The following is a 16354-nucleotide window of genomic DNA, read 5'->3' on the forward strand; positions in this document are numbered from 1 at the left end:
TGCAGCAAAGGAGATCTAGGTTAGATATTAGGGAAAACTTTTTAACTATAAGGGGAGTTAAGCTTTGGAATAGGCTTCCAAGGGAGGTTGTGGAATTCCCATCACTGGAGGTTTATAAGAACAGGTTGGACAAACACCTGTCAAGGATGGTCTAGGTTTACTTAGTCCTGTCTCAGGGCAGGGAGCTGGACTTGATGACTTCTCAAGGTCCCTTCCAGTCCTACATTTCTATGATTCTATCTGAGTCATCTCATTGGACAAACCCTTAGGCCTGTTGACGGCAAAGCCCAGTTAAGTCTTTCCATTGACCTTCAAAAAGGTTTTGGATCAGGTCCTCTGAGTGGGATCTACTCACCGGAGTCAGGGTTTCCAGAAGCTGGCTCCATCCCATAATCTCACTATTGGGGAGATATAATCATCTACAGTAAATTGTCACACATGTGTTTTACAATTCTTTTTCAAAAGCCAACAAAAAACAAACACCAAATACAGGCAAAGAGTCCTGTGGCACCTTATAGACTAACAGACGTATTGGAGCAGAAGCTTTCGTGGGTGAATACCCACTTCGTCGGATGCATGTAGTGGAAATTTCCAGAGGCAGATATAAATATGCAAGCAAGAATCAGGCTAGGGATAAAGAGGTTAGTTCAATCAAGGAGGGTGAGGCCCTCTTCTAGCAGTCGAGGTGTGAACACCAAGGGAGGAGAAACTGTTTTTGGAGTTGGCGAACGAGTCACAGTCTTTGTTTAATCCTGAGCTGATGGTGTCAAATTTGCAAATGAACTGAAGCTCAGCAGTTTCTCTTCGAAATCTGGTCCTGAAGTTTTTTTGCCGCAGGATGGCTACCTTTACATCTGCTATTGTGTGTCCAGGGAGGTTGAAATGTTCTCCTACAGGTTTTTGTATATTGCCATTCCTAATATCTGATTTGTGTCCATTTATCCTTTTATGTAGGGACTGTCCAGTTTGGCCGATGTACATAGCAGAGGGGCATTGCTGGCACATGATGGCGTAGATTACATTGGTGGACGTGCAGGTGAATGAACCGGTGATGGTGTGGCTGATCTGGTTAGATCCTGGGATGGTGTCGCTGGTGTAGATATGTTGGCAGAGTTGGCATCGAGGTTTGTTGCATGGATTGGCTCCTGAGTTAGAGTTACTATGGTGCAGGGTGTAGTTGCTGGTGAGAATATGCTTCAGGTTAGCAGGCTGTCTGTGAGCGAGGACTGGCCTGCCTCCCACTGCCTGTGAAAGTGAGGGATTGTTGTCCAGGATGGGTTGTAAATCACTGATGATGCGTTGGAGAGGTTTTAGCTGAGGACTGTATGTGATGGCCAGTGGAGTTCTGGTCCTCATCCTCCCTGATTGAACTAACCTCGTTATCCCTAGCCTGATTCACCGGCCTCTGAATGGACCCTGCGTCCACTTCAGCCTCAGAGACAGCAACAAACCCTAACACGTCCCCTCTCAATTCAGGCACATGCAGAAGCAGCATGAGAACAGCCCTGCTTACTCCCTGAAGCCTCATAAGCCACTAGTATGTCATGACACATGGTGCCATAGTCTCATGAGTTGGGTTGGGGTCAGAGTTAAGGTTATTGTGGAGCCTAGGTTATGAATTTATTTAGAAAGCAAATGGTTTGCTTGCTCTTGTAACTGGGAAGCTCTGCTGATGCTGGTGATGTGGATGCCTATGAAGTATCTTAGGGGGGGCCCAGTGGTCCCCTCTGCTTAAGAGCAGGAGAAAGATGGTATATTCTCTGTATGTCCCTGTGACTGCGCCTGCCCTGCACTGGCCCTGTGAGGGTTAAAACCAGCCTAGGGAGGCTGAGTGGCAGGCAGCCAAAGGAATGGTTGCAGAGGAAACAGCCAATTAGGGCAGCAGCTGCAGACAATTAGGGCAGTGGCTGGACCAGCCAATCAGGGCCCAGCTGGCCCATATAAAAGGAAGCTGTAGACCACAGTGAGGGAGTCTGCTGCAGGGAGCCCTAGGGAGAAGACTGGTTTCCTAGAGGGCTACAGAGAGACCAGCACCTGGGGAAGGGTAGGTGCTAGCAGGGACCAGGGGAGCTAGGGAGAGCTCCTGAAGGGCTGCCAGGACTTATAGGCTCGAGGCCCTGGGAAGAGGGCAAAGGAGCTGGAGCCATGCAGGAGCAGAAGGAACTGAGGCTGTGGGGAAGTGGCCCTGGGACTAGAGACAATGGGTTGGAAGGACAAGTCAGCAGGAAGCTGCTGTTTGCAGGGTCCCTGGGCTGGGGCCCGGAGCAGTGGGTGGGCCTAGGCCCCCTCCCCCACTAGCTGCAGAGGGAGCGCCCCAGCTGTGGACTGCCAAGCCACTGGGAGGAGTGGCTGAACTCTTGTTGGAGGAGTTCCCCGGAATGGGGGAACCGGATGGTGACACAGCCGGAGAGCTGTGCCACGAAGTAGAGCTTAACGGGTCATAAGGGGCCTGCAGATGGAGACGAGGGCAGGAGACCCACCACCACCCAAGGGTGCACCCGCTGGGACTGAGCTAATTCCCAAAACGCCCAGCAGGAGGCTCCAGTGTGGTGAGTGATGCCATGACAGTCCCTTTTGCCACCTCTGTAACATTGTCCCCACTCATCCTGGAGGCCTCTACAATTGTGCTCTGGGGGACTCGGGGAGGGGACATCCACTCACTGCACTACAGAGCTACTTTCTGTCGGAAAACCAAACATCTGATAGCAGACCATTTTTGGCAAGAACCTGAACATATTTCTGTGGTGGCATGTTAAGTGCCAGCCATTCGCTCCACCAGCTCCGGGTCCAGCGGAGCTTCTCGGTGGTGCCAGAAGTGCCTTCGTGCTGCCTGTCCTCTCCGAGCTGTGAGTGCATCCCATGCCAGGCCAGCTTCTCCGTCGCTGCTTAAGTGTGAGCCTATGGCATTGGCATTACTTCCCTCCTGCACATTGATGGGGTTTCACACCTGATCTGAGAACCCCCAGCTTAATGCATGTTCCTATGAGCCATCCCCAACCCTACTGCTCAGTGACAGGGCTCCCCACAGTCTCTGCCCCCCATGAATCATCCCTCTCCATACCATGCAGTGACATGAGAAGGCTCCACTGAAGTCTGGGCTCTTGTGTACCTGGAGCACGTTTCAAGGAGGCTCTCCCCTTCCCCATGGCCAGTGCAGGTTTGGGGGTGGATCTCCCCTTCCCCGTGGCCATTATCTCTCTTGAGGCCTCTCTCTTCTCCCCCTCTGTTAAAGCATCTTTTGTTGCTGCTTCGTTCTTCGCCGCCCTCAGTGCCCTCAAGGCAGCTCTCTCCTCATCCACAGCTGGTGCCTCTTTTGTTGTAGCTTTTTGGGGTATTGTCTGGTGTGGCTCTGTTCTCCCCCGTGCCCAGCCCATTTTGAGGGGCAGATCTCCTCTCATCGGCCCGAGGTTTGGGGGTCAACCTTTCCTTCCCTGTGGCCAACATGATTTTTTGTCGCTGCTTTCTCCGTACCTATGCCCGGTGTGTGACTGGAGGTAGCTGTGTCCTTCCTTGTGGCTGATGTCTCTTTTGAGGCCTCTCTCTCCTTCTCCCTTGCCAAAACATCTTTCAGAGACTGCACATCTTTCCATGTTGTTTTTCCTGCCCTGTGCCCAGCCCATGCCTGTCTCTCTCCTCCCTGGTGCCAGGGCCATTTTGGGGAGTGGCTCTCTCATCCCCCATTCTCAGCCCATGTCTGGGAGGAGCTCTGTCCTCGGCTGGCCAGTCTCTGGGGGCGGCTCTTTCCACCCCACGGTCTGGTCTGTGTCTAGGAGCATCTCTCTTCTCCCCTGTGCCAGGCCTGTTTTGGGGGACAGCTGTGTCCCTGGCCAGCACGGTGCAGGGGCCCACGTGGGTGCGTCGGTGTTTGACCAGGTGTGAGGCCTGGCTGAAGCACTTGCCGCACTCGGAGCAGGCGTAGGGGCGCTCACCAGTGTGGACGCGCTGGTGCTGCACCAGAGTGGAGCGATCGCTGAAGCGCTTGGTGCAGACGCTGCACTCGTAGGGCCTCTCGCCGGTGTGGGTGCGCTGGTGGATGATGAGGTTGGAGTTGTGATGGAAGCTCTTGCCGCACACAGAGCAAACATAGGGTTTCTGGCCCAGGTGGATCTTGCTGTGGGTCCGGAGGCTGGAGCTCTGCGAGAAGGCCCGGCCGCACTCCCCGCACTGGTAGGGCCGCTCCCCGGTGTGGGTGCGGTGGTGCACGATCAGGTTGGACTGCAGCCGGAAGCTCTTCTCACACACTGGGCAGTGGAAAGGCTTTTCTCCCGTGTGGACACGCCGGTGCCGCTGCAGGTCTGAGCTCTGCTTGAAGCCCCGGCCACACTCAGGGCACTGGTTGCACCTCTCAGACTGGGGCAGGCTCTTACTAGTGGGGGAGCCTCCCATGAACAGGTTCCTGCGGCAGGAATTAACGGGCGATGACAGAGGGGGCTGCTGTGCCTGCCTGAGAGTGGGGTGTGGCTGTGTCCTGTGCAGGGCAGGAAGCAGCTGTTCAATGCACAGAGGAGACAGTGGCTGTTCCTTGTGCCTAGGAGGGGATGGATGTTCCCTGCCAGGAGTGGAGGGCAGCTGTTCCCTGCTCAGGGGAGGGACAGGCTGTTCCCTGCCAAGAGTGGAGGGCTGCTGTTCCCTGCGCACGGGAGGGACAGGCTGTTCCCGGTGCAGGGGTGGGGGTGGCTGTTTCCTGCGTACAGGACGGAAAGGCTTTTGCATGCGCACAGAAGGAAGCGGCTGTTGCATGGACATGGGACAGGTGGGGAGCTGCTGCTTCCCACCCTCAGAGGGGGCTTCTGGCTCTTCTCCTTCCAGAGAGGGTTTCTTTCTCTTCCGGCCAGGGCTCTGGGGCGCTTTCCTCTTGGGCCACCTTGGTGAGGCCTTGGGTGTTGGAGCTGCTTTGACAGGTGCCTCCGCCTCCCCGTGGTGCGGCACAGCCAGCTCCTCAGCGTCCAGCCCCCTCCTGGTGTCTGCGGGGACCAAGGGAGAAGTGGTGCGTGAGCCGGGCCCCAGGTGCAGGGGGAAGCCAGCAGAGGGATCTAAACTAACACTGCCTGGAACGTGGAATTCAAAGTTCACAAAAATATTTGAGTTTTTGGAAAAAAGTTTGTCCCGAATTGGCACAAAAAAACAAAAACTGGAAATTTCCCCCACAACTTGGACCCCGCAATACTTCCTTTGGGACACACTGAGCTGCAGGAACGTTTGTGTGTGTGAAATGAAATGTGCTCCCTGGGATTCCCGGCTGCCCGTCCAGGCAGGTGCCGTGGAGTCAGGAAGTGCCTAAAGAAAAGGAGTACTTGTGGCACCTTAGAGACTAACCAATTTATTTAAGCATAAGCTCACGAAAGCTTATGCTCAAATAAATTGGTTAGTCTCTAAGGTGCCACAAGTACTCCTTTTCTTTTTGCGAATACAGACTAACACGGCTGTTACTCTGAAACCTGTCAGGAAGTGCCTAGGAGCCCCCGCTCCGGGGCAGCCACCAGGCCAGCTGCTGATGGCCCTGGGAGCTTGGGAGCCGGGTATCCCAGTGCTTCCAGATTCCTGGCGCCTCTGTAGTTCAGAAACCCCAGGCCAGGGGCAGCCCTCCTGGGGAGCTGCTGAAGCGCTGGGGAGGGGCGAGCTGGCGAGACACCAGGCAGGTTTCTGTCAGTCCCCAGCCTGCTTTCAGCCCAAATTCTGTCAGAACTGAGATGTTTCTATGGAACATTTCAAATTCGGCAAATCGTCACTTTGTTATGGAAAAAATCTCCAGCCAGCTCCAAAGTAACCCCATTATCTAAACCAGGGCAAACTGCCACCTGGAGGTGCCTACTTTGGCTTACCCTTAACCTATTTCCACTTGCATGGAACTGAACCAAAACAAACTTGGTTAAAACCAGAACAACGCCGTCCACACGGCCCAGTGCAGCTGTTTAACAGACACAGGTTATATTATAGTATACACAAATGCAAGAAGCCTGGGAAACGAGCAGGGAGAACTGAAAGTCCTGGCACAGTCAAGCAATTATGATGTGATTGGAATAACAGAGACTTGGTGGGATAACTCACATGACTGGAGTACTATCATGGGTGGATAGAAACTGTTCAGGAAGGACAGGCAGGGCAGAAAAGGTGGGGGAGTTGCACTGTATGTAAGAGAGCAGCATGACTGCTCAGAGCTCCGGTATGAAGCTGTGCCGGGGGGTGCTCACTGCTCAACCCCTGGCTCTGCCACAGGCCCTGCCCCCACTCCACCCCTTCCCACCCCCTCCTCTGAGCCTGCCATGCCCTCGCTCCTCCCCCCCTTCCCCTCCACAGCCTCCTGCACACCATGAAACAGCTGATCGGGTGGTGCGGGGAGGGAGGGAGAGGCGCTGATTAGTGGGGCTGCCGGTGGGTGGGAGGTGCTGGAGCTGATGGGGGGCTGATGACTTATTACTGTGGCTCTTTGGCAATGTACATTGGTAAATTCTAGCTCCTTCTCGGGCTCAGGTTGGCCACCCCTGGTCTGGAGGAACCAGCTGGGGCAGAGCTCTTCTTGACCTGCTGCTCGCAAACCAGAAGAATTAGTAGGGGAAGCAAAAGTGGATGGGAACCTGGGAGGCAGTGACCATGAGATGGTCGAGTTCAGGATCCTGACACAAGGAAGAAAGGAGAGCAACAGAATACGGACCCTGGACTTCAGAAAAGCAGACTTTGACTCCCTCAGGGAACTGATGGGCAGGATCCCCTGGGAGAATAACATGAAGGGGAAAGGAGTCTAGGAGAGCTGACTGTATTTTAAAGAATCCTTATTGAGGTTGGAGGAACAAACCATCCTGATGTGTAGAAAGAATAGCAAATACTGCAGGCAACCAGCTTGGCTTAACAGTGAAATCCTTGCTGAACTTAAACACAAAAAAGAAGCTTACAAGAAGTGGAAGACTGGACAAATGACCAGGGAGGAGTATAAAAATATTGCTCAGGCATGCAGGAGAGAAATCAGGAAGGCCAAATCACACCTGGAGTTGCAGCTAGCAAGGGATGTTAAGAGTAACAAGAAGGGTTTCTTCAGCTATGTTAGCAACAAGAAGGTGATCAAGGAAAGAGTGGGCCCCTTACTGAATGGGGGAGGCAACCTAGTGACAGAGGACATGGAAAAAGCTAATGTACTCAATGCTTTTTTTTTTCACCTCTGCCTTCACAAACAAAGTCAGCTCCCAGACTACTGCACTGGGCAGCACAGTATGGGGAGGAGATGACCAGCCCTCTGTGGAGAAAGAAGTGGTTCAAGACTATTTAGAAAAGCTGGATGAGCACAAGTCCATGGGGCCAGATGCGCTGTATCTGAGAGTGCTAACGGAGTTGGCGGATGTGATTGCAGAGCCATTGGCTATTATCTTTGAAAACTCATGGCAATCGGGGGAAGTCCCGGATGACTGGAAAAAGGCTAATGTAGTGCCCATCTTTAAAAAAGGGAAGAAGAAGGATCCGGGGAACTACAGGCCAGTCAGCCTCACCTCGGTCCCTGGAAAAATCGTGGAGCAGGTCCTCAAGGAATCAATTTTGAAGCACTTAGAGGAGAGGAAAGTGATCAGGAACAGTCAGCATGGATTCACCAAGGACAAGTCATGCCTGACTAACCTAATTGCCTTCTTTGCTGAGATAACTGGCTCTGTGGATGAGGAGAAAGCAGCACATGTGTTAATCCTTGACTTTAGCAAAGTTTTTGATATGGTCTCCTGCAGTATTCTAGCCAGCAAGTTAAAGAAGTATAGGCTGGGTGAATGGACTATAAGGTTGATAGAAATCTGGCTAGATCATGGGGCTCAACGGGTAGTGACCAATGGCTCCATGTCTAGTTGGCAGCCAGTATCAAGCGGAGTGCCCCAAGGGTCGGTCCTGGGGCCGGTTTTGTTCAATATCTTCACAAATGATCTGGAAGATGGTGTGGATTGCACCCTCAGCAAGTTTGCAGATGACACTAAACTGGGAGGAGTGGTGGATACGCTGGAGGGTAGGGATAGGATACAAACGGCCCTAGACAAATTAGAGGATTGGGCCAAAAGAAATCTGATGAGTTTTAACAAGGATAAGTGCAGAGTCCTGCACTTAGGATGGAAGAATCCCATGCGTTGCTACAAACTAGGGACCGAATAGTTAGGCAGCAGTTCTGCAGAAAAGGACCTAGGGATTACAGTGGACAAGAAGCTGGATATGAGTCAACAGTGTGCCCTTGTTGTCAAGAAGGCTAAGAGCATTGTGGACTGTATATGTAGGGGCATTGCCAGCAGATCGAGGGATGTGATCATTCCCCTCTATTCAGCATTGGTGAGGAGTACTGTGTCCAGTTTTGGGCCCCACACTACAAGAAGGGTGTGGAAAAATTGGAAAGAGTCCAGTGGAGGGTAACAAAAATGATTAGGGGACTGGAACACATGACTTATGAGGAGAGGCTGAGGGAACTGGGATTGTTTAATCTGAAGAAGAGAAGAATCAGGGGGGATTTGATAGCTGCTTTCAACTACCTGAAAGGGGGTTCCAAAGAGGATGGATCTAGACTGTTCTCAGTGGTGGCAGATGACAGAACGAGGAGCAATGTCTCAAGTTGCAGTGGGGGAGGTCTAGGTTGGATATTTGGAAAAACTTTTTCACTAGGAGGGTGGTGAAGCACTGGAATGGGTTACCTAGGGAGGTGGTGGAATCTTTATCCTTTGAGGTTTTTAAGGGCAGGCTTGACAAAGCCCTCTCTGGGATGATTTAGTTGGGGATTGGTCCTGCTTTGAGCAGGGGGTTAGACTAGATGACCTCCTGAGGTCTTTTCCAATCCTAAGATTCTAAATGTCTATCTATCTCTGGTAGTGACAGGCCCCAGCACCATAGTATGTAGGCACCTCACAATCCTTAATGTGTTTATCCACATGCATTCCTGGGAGGCAGAGCAAGGCTGTTATCCCCAGTGTACAGATGGGAACTGACACACACAGGGACTAAATGACTTGCCCAATGTCACACAGGGAGTCTGTGTCAGAGGTCAAACAGAAGTTAGGTCTTCAGCATCCAAGGCCAGCAATTAAGCACCAGGCCACACTTCCCGATCATGCAGCTATCTGCACTGCTGAATCTCTGTGCACAGCCAAGCCTGGTGGATGTCAGAGTAACAGTAGCTTGGAAGTGGTGACGGTGAGTGTCTCACACCTGGATTCACCGTGGTGAGGAGTGGAAAGGAAAGGCAGAGCATGTCTTGATTCTGCCTTCTCCCAAGGCTCAGTGGATCTGGCTGTGGGGCAGGGCTGCAGGAGCTCCTGGCTCTGTGGCTAAGCTCTGCCTTTTCTGGCTCAGCAGACAGAGTCAGGAGGCACTGCCATGGGAACTTGTGGCTGGGATCCCAGGATTTTGCTTTCTGAGCTGGCTGATTCATCCCTCACCTGTTGGGACGTCCCTCTGGGTCTCCTGCTTCTCAGGGGCTGGGGGATCTGAGATGCATGGCTCCTCCCCTCGCTCCAACTGAGAGATCAGGGTGGGTTTGCGAACCGGACAACCTGCCAATGGGGAAAAGAAAAGAAGCAATGAGGGCGCAATCAGCGAGCCCCAGGGCTTGGTACAAAAGTCCCTCTCTGCTGGGGAGGGGACGATGGGGAAGTGGGACAACCAGTGGGAGGAGGGGCAGGCACAACCCAACGGTGACAACTCTGAACCCCCAGAGACAGATAAGAGCACTCTCCGCTGGAGCAGGAACCTCAAGCTCACACACGCAGAAAATACAGACAATGCATGCGGATGTACTCGGACAGGGACTAGGCCCTTTTAGGAACTCTGGGGTGGAGTCACAGGTTCGAACCCCAGCTCAGGCAGGCAGGGAGTACAGGCAGCGAGTGTGTGTGGGCATGCGTGTACTCAGATAGAGAACCCCAGGACGGCATCACAGGTTCAAAGGCCAGCAAGGCCCATTCTCTCCAGACAGTTTGGCCTCCTGCACTGAGCCGGTTGGGTAAAATTCTACAAAAAAATGTTTCCTTTGGACAATGCCATTTCAACTAAAGGAAATTTTTCACACAAGCAAATAATTTTCAAAATGAACATTCTTTGGAAAATATAAAAATGCAAATACTGCAAAATAAATGTTGTTTTGAATATTTTCTAAATTACATTGTTTACATTATGAGCAGTGCATCACAGAACATAGTTCAAAGTGTCTCCGGTTTGTGCTGCGGTTTCTTATTTATTTGTGTTATGGTGGAGACCCAGTCGTGGAGCAGGACCCTATTGCGCCAGGCGCTGTACAAACACACAACAAATAAACAGTGTGTACCCGAAAAAGCTCATAGTCTAGTACATGACAAGAGACAACAGATCTATAGACAGACGGAGGAATACAAGGAAACAATGTGGTAACATTATCTAAATAGACAAAACATAGGGTGGGGGAAGGGGTAGAACAGAGAGAACGTCATGATAGCTCCAAGATTTACATCATGTTAATTCCACAGGTATCAAACTGTTTCCCTGCAACATAAATAGACATTTTGATCTAGAAAATAAGTCAAGATGTTCTAATCTGTACTAAGCAGTCACAGCCCTTAGTGCAGTGGTCCCCAACCTTTCTGTGGGAATAGCACATTCCTATTCCCAAAAGACTGTGGTGGGCGCCAAACACCCCACTGCCGAAATGCCTCTGAGAAGCGGCAGTGGAAAGAATCCTCGCCTCCGAAATGCCGCCGAGAAGTAGCAACACTTCTCGGCGGCATTTCAGCGGGTGGTTCTCCTGAGGCCGCGCTCGGCGGCGGCATTTCGGCGGCGCACACAACTGCCCCAGGGGGCACCATTGCGCCCACAGGCAGAGCATTGGAGACCCCTGCCTTAGTCTATTAAATAAATAAATATTTTGACTATTATGTCATGAGATTACAAATCATGACATGAGAGGGCACGTCCTAATGTGCACCGTATGTCATGAAATAATGTACAAATAATATAAAAATGAAAATAAAACACATTTTAAAACAATAATTTTTAGAATTTCTGTTTCATGGGAAATTACAAGAATATTTGGTTTTGTTCTGATTCAGGGTGAAAACAAATTTTTAAATGTCAAAACGAAACAGAAATTTGGAGTTTTGACCAGACTTGCTCCTGCATAACCCAGGCCACCCAGCGATTCTTGCTTCTAGCCCATCACAGAGATGCTCAGGAAATTACTTTTAAAAAAAATGTTGATTAAAAGGGGGGTCTTTTTTTTTTTTTAACCTTTTCAGGCTTTTGATGAATACACACACATTGGGGGTTTTCAGCAGTGGACACACAACATATTTGATGGAAAGTTTTTGTGAAAATGTCAGTTTTGTTGAAAAATCCAATTTCCATAGAAAATAATTTTGATGGGAAAGTTTGGAGCAGACCTATGCTTTATGTGCATGTACTGTGTTTCTCAGTCTCCTTGAAAACAAGGGGTGCAAAGGTTAGCCTGGGATTCTCACGTCACCTCCCACCAGGACCCCAAGAGACCAGGGAATAGCCTGCATCTAGAGATGTGTGAAAAATTTTCCAACACAACAGTTTCAGTGAAAATCATGAAGCTGCAAGATTGGCTGGCTCCCTGAGAGATGTTTATAAATTCAATTTTGGTTCTTCTGACACAGAATTTTTCAAATATTTCAGTTCCATGGGAAATTTCTAAAATTTCTGACTTTGTTGTCTGAATTTTAGAAAAGTGAACTGTCTCACAAGCCAAAAATTCTGGTTCCTCACTGTGCTACCAGGAGCCCGCCAGACCTGGGCATAGCAGAGAACTCACCAAGGGAACTGCTCAAAGACGAGCCATCCAAACTTTATTTTCAACTAAAACTGGGACATTGAACAAAAAAAATGAGTGGAAATTTTCTGCTTTGCTCAACATTTTTTGTTTTTTTCACTGAAAATTTATACAAAACCCAAAACAAAAATTAGTTTCCACTGAAACTTTCCATGGGAAAAAATCTCCATTTTCTGTCCAGGTCTACCCACAGCCAGAGCTAGTCAACATTTTTTTGTTTGACAAAATTTTTGGATGAAAAACAGACTTTATTTCCATGTAAAAAAGATCTACTTTTCAACAAAAGAGTTTCCAGTTTTTGTTTTTTCCTCTCTCATTTTTCCTTTATTCCCCCAGTACCAAAACAGTAAAAGTCATGTGAGAGAGAAAGGAAAAAATGGGGGGGAAAAAAACAGAGACAGACAATTTGGTTCTTGTTGGAAAACTTGAAATATTTGTGAAAAAAATATTTTTAGTTTTTTTCAAAACAATTTTTCGGTGGAAAAGGTTTACGATTTTCCAGTCAGCTCTGCCCAGAGCTTCCACATGAGGCGAGAAGTTTGGATAATCACCCAACTAACCCAGTGAGCTAATGCTCCGGTAAGTCTCCTGCATGACAGTCCCATACAGCTGCCTCTGCTCCTCATCCAACAGCAACCACTCTGCCTCAGCCAGAGTCACAGCCACATCCTTGAACTGCACTGGCATCTGCAACCACAAAAACATCCACCTCAGCACTGACCACTCCCGGCATAACTCCCTGCTGCGAGCTAGCTGTGCCAGGGACAACTCCTCCCCCGCACTACGCTCGTGCCAGTCCTCCCCTGCCCCGCTCAGGGCCAGCTGCTCTGGGGCCTATCCCTGGAATTAGGAGATCATGCACGAAAGCAGGGTAGGGTGCGACGTAGTGGGGATTTTCCCTTGTTAGGTTGTATGTGAGCCTTTGTGAGTCTTATTGCATGAATGCAGTGTGTGCCTCAGTTTCCCTGTGTATTGCACCAATGTCTAGGTGGTGGGAATAAGGGTGTGTGACTTTTGCGGGGGCTGCTCCAGCTGGAAGCGAGTCAGTCTCAGCTGGCTTGGGGCGCAGGGGAGAGGACCAGAGCCCTGGCTCTGGGCTCTCCTCCCCACAAGATAGACTTGGCTGAAAGTCACTGATTTCTGTGCTAACAAGTTCTGCCCTATGCTGTGTTCCTGTCAACTAAAAAACCTTCTGTTTTACTGGCTGGCTGAGAGTCACATCTGACTGCGGAGTTGGGGTGCAGGACCCTCTGGCTTCCCCAGGAGCCCCGCCCGGGCGGACTCGCTGCGGGAAGAGTACAGTGTGGAAGGGGATGCTGAATGCTCTGAGGTCAGACCCAGAAGGTCAAAGCTGTGTAAGCTTCTTGCCCTGGAGACAATATGCTCAGAGAGAGGAGGCTCCCCCAGAGTCCTGGCTCACTTCATAGGGAGTAGTTCCAGAGCATCGTCCCGGTGACTCCATGACACAGGGCCAATGTCAAAGGAAACAAGATGCACAGAAATGGGGTGTGCATGGTGGGGATTAGTGTGGGGAGTGGTGTTCACAGCCACATCAAACAATAACCACATTGTACCCTGGACGGTATCTCTGGTGAGGAGGTGGCCTGCCTGTCAGCGTGCAGTGCTCCAATTTGGAGAGCACGTTCCCTGCAAGAAAAATACTCTCACACAGCGAATCTGGGGACCAGGCTGGCACGACAGCATGAGGCCCTCCTCCATTCTGGGAAGCACGTTCCCTTCAAAATGGCCACCCTCACAGAGTGACTCTCAGACTCTCACGGAGACTCAACACTGGGCCTTTTCAGCTCAAACCAAACCTGTTCAGATCCAAAGCTGGGCTGCGTACTTGGGAACTCAAGGAACTGCGGGAGAGAGTGCTGAGATGTCACTGCTTTAAGGGAGACTTTAAATGAGAGCAGACCGTCTCCCACTCTCCCCAGTGGTATATTTTCCGGCCTCTCGGAACGTCTTAGCACAGGTGACGCCAAGTGTGGCAGATTCACTCCCTCAAAATCCCCTGATTAGCAGCACTGGCCGCCTCGCTAGCCGAGATCTCTCCCATTGTCCCTTCTGTCATAAATATACAGGAGGGATTTTATAGCACTGTATACAGAAAGGTGGTTACCCTTCCCTTTATATTTATGACACCTTCTAAGTTATTGGGGCCACATGAGCCCACAAGTGCTCCGATGCCCAGGAGTGGCCGCTAACTTGGGGCATGACAGTTTTTAGTTGTCCAGCTGGGAGACGGGTGGGGCCAGCTTTCCAGGGGGATGTGCTAAAGATAACACAACTTTAGCTGCGCAGCATCTGAACCATCAGGCCCCAGTTGACTCATGTTGGGAACCCAAACTCTAAAGCACCCACATGCTATGGAGACTCTTGAGCAAGGCTTTACGGAGACAAATACAGGAACCCTGGCTCCCCTGTGGCTTCCACGGTTTATCTCCCCTTCCCACCCTGGTCCCTCACTGAGATAACTGGAGTTAAACTCTCACCTGTAGCCCCGGCCATTCGATCTCTGGCTGCCCCACCTGGAACCCCTCTGCCAGGGCCACTGCTTGGGCGCCGGTCTCGGGACCACTTTCCCAGATCCAGCTCTGCATTTCCTCCGGCAGGATGGTCAGGAACTGCTCCAGGATCAGCATCTCCAGGATCTGCTCCTTGGTGCGGCTCTGCGGCTCCAGCCAGCGATGGCAGAGCTCCCGGAGGTGGCTGTAAACGTCCTGGGGCCCCTTGGCCTCCTGGTAACAGAATTCCCTGAAGCGCCTGCGCTGTGTCTCTGGGCTGATGCCATAGCGACGCAGGATGGTCGCCTTCACCTTCCAATAGTCACTTGTCTCTGTGATGTCTAGGCTACCAAAGGCCAGCTGGGCTTTCCCGGTGAGGTACGGCTCCAGTCGGGTTGTCCACTCCCCTCTCGGCCACTGGCAGGCATCAGCCACCTGCTCAAAGGTGGCCAGATAGGCCTCGATATCGTCCTCTGGCGCCAGCTGTGGCAGCTGCAGGGTTCCCCATGTAGGTGCTGGAGTTGGATTAACCTCAGCAGGGGTCTGCGGGGCTGACAGCTGCTCCTCTCGGCACGGTGCCGTCTCCTCCTTCGGCTCGATCCCAGCCTGCTCCAGACCCCTGGGTGACTCTCTGCCCCCCTGGGAGGTGGGGTTTTCACACCCACGTGCACAAGTCGGTGCTGGCACAACTCTGGGAGGGGGCGGCAGTTCTGGCTCTCCGTGCCCGAGGATGCAGGCCGGAGCCGGCCCCACCTCCGGAAGGATGTGCAGGGCCTGCAGCACCTCCTGCCAGACGTCCTCCCAGTGCTGCAGCATCTCCTTCTGCGACGCATACCGGGCCTGTTGCGGTGCCACCCATCTCAGCAGCTCCCCAATGGTGCCGGACTGCACCACAATAGGCAGCCCGCCCGCCCGCTCCAATCCCGCATCTGGTTCGGGCCCAGCTGAGGCCTGCTGCTCCGTCAGCCCAGCGGGACACACCGACTGCTCCACCTGGATCTGAAACTGCAGGTCCAGGGCCCCCTGTGCCCCCTGCCCTGCAGCCATGGCTGCTCCCTGGGGTGTCCTTATCCCAGCAGGGGATGAGCCCAGACCCCAGGCCTTTCTGGCTCATTCATGCCCCTGGCAGAAAGCATCCAGCCTCCGGCTTCCTACCCCAGTGTCCCGCTTTTGACACCAGGTGATCCGGATGGGGGATCAGATGCGAGGGCCCAGAAGCACAAACTGTCTTGCAAAACCAGAGCGACCTCCTGGAGCCGGCAATGCTGCTGTCTGGAAAGAGGGGCTTCTCCTGCAGCTCCTGAGAGGGCAAGGGAAACACAGACAGTGAGGGGGCAATTCCATGGTACCGAGGGATTTGAGCGCTTAGCTCAGTCTGCTAACTCCTGGTAAAAACAACAATGGCCGAGTTGTCCCTGGGATTGTGCCTCGTGTTTGCTAACACTCCTGTCCTCCTAGTGTGGATGCAGCCTTCCCTGCCAGAAAAACTGTGTGTTCTTACAGCCAGCTAGTGACCACCTCTCCTTGTTAGAGAATCATCCCAGAGTGGGGATAGGGCAATGAGGGGCACAAGCCAGGGACCTGGGAAAGCCGAGTTCAGTTCCCTGCTCTGTCAGACTCTGTGTGTGGCCCTAGGACAGTCACATGCAGAGCTTCCAGAGAAAAAATCGTAACAGAAAGACCCCTGCTCACCTCTCCCACTCCTACCCACAGCTTCCTGCCCCCACCCAGCACAGACAGGTCCCTTTCCAACCCTCCTTGTCCATCCCTCCACATGTACCTCCAGGGCCCTGCCCCCCCCCCCCCCGCACAGCCAGCCCCCTCCTTGCCCCATGTAGGGTGATATGGGGTTGCAGCTGCGTTATTAGGGTTTGTCTACATAGGGAAATTGGCTGGAAATAACCATGGGTTTGTTGGGCTGAATCTGCCGCCCACCCAGCATGGGGCCCACGCTGGCTCTGACAAATGTCCAGCTGGCCTGACCCCAGAGGAGGCGAATGGGATGCTGGGTGGGTCGGTTCCCCCCTCAGCTCACACACTTTGTAATCCTTCACCTCCTCTTACACAAACACCC

At 52.0% G+C, this 16354-nt stretch overlaps 1 protein-coding gene across 2 annotated transcripts in view; it reads right to left on the reverse strand.

The window, feature by feature from the left end:
- Positions 1-439: 439 nt before the first annotated feature.
- Positions 440-16354, reverse strand: part of LOC125637907 (uncharacterized) — a 32286-nt gene continuing 16371 nt past the window's right edge. For both annotated transcript variants that reach the window (XM_048852972.2, XM_048852971.2), the window contains exons 2-5: positions 14269-15580; positions 12331-12457; positions 9387-9500; positions 440-4964 (exon numbers count right to left, since the gene is read on the reverse strand). In XM_048852972.2, the coding sequence (XP_048708929.2) occupies positions 3568-4964; positions 9387-9500; positions 12331-12457; positions 14269-15327 (2697 nt within the window). In that variant the 5' untranslated portion in view covers positions 15328-15580 and the 3' untranslated portion in view covers positions 440-3567. The remainder of the gene's footprint in view (positions 4965-9386; positions 9501-12330; positions 12458-14268; positions 15581-16354) is intronic.

This window comes from Caretta caretta, chromosome 6 (genome assembly GCF_965140235.1).
Source record: "Caretta caretta isolate rCarCar2 chromosome 6, rCarCar1.hap1, whole genome shotgun sequence".
Classification (NCBI taxonomy): domain Eukaryota; kingdom Metazoa; phylum Chordata; order Testudines; family Cheloniidae; genus Caretta; species Caretta caretta.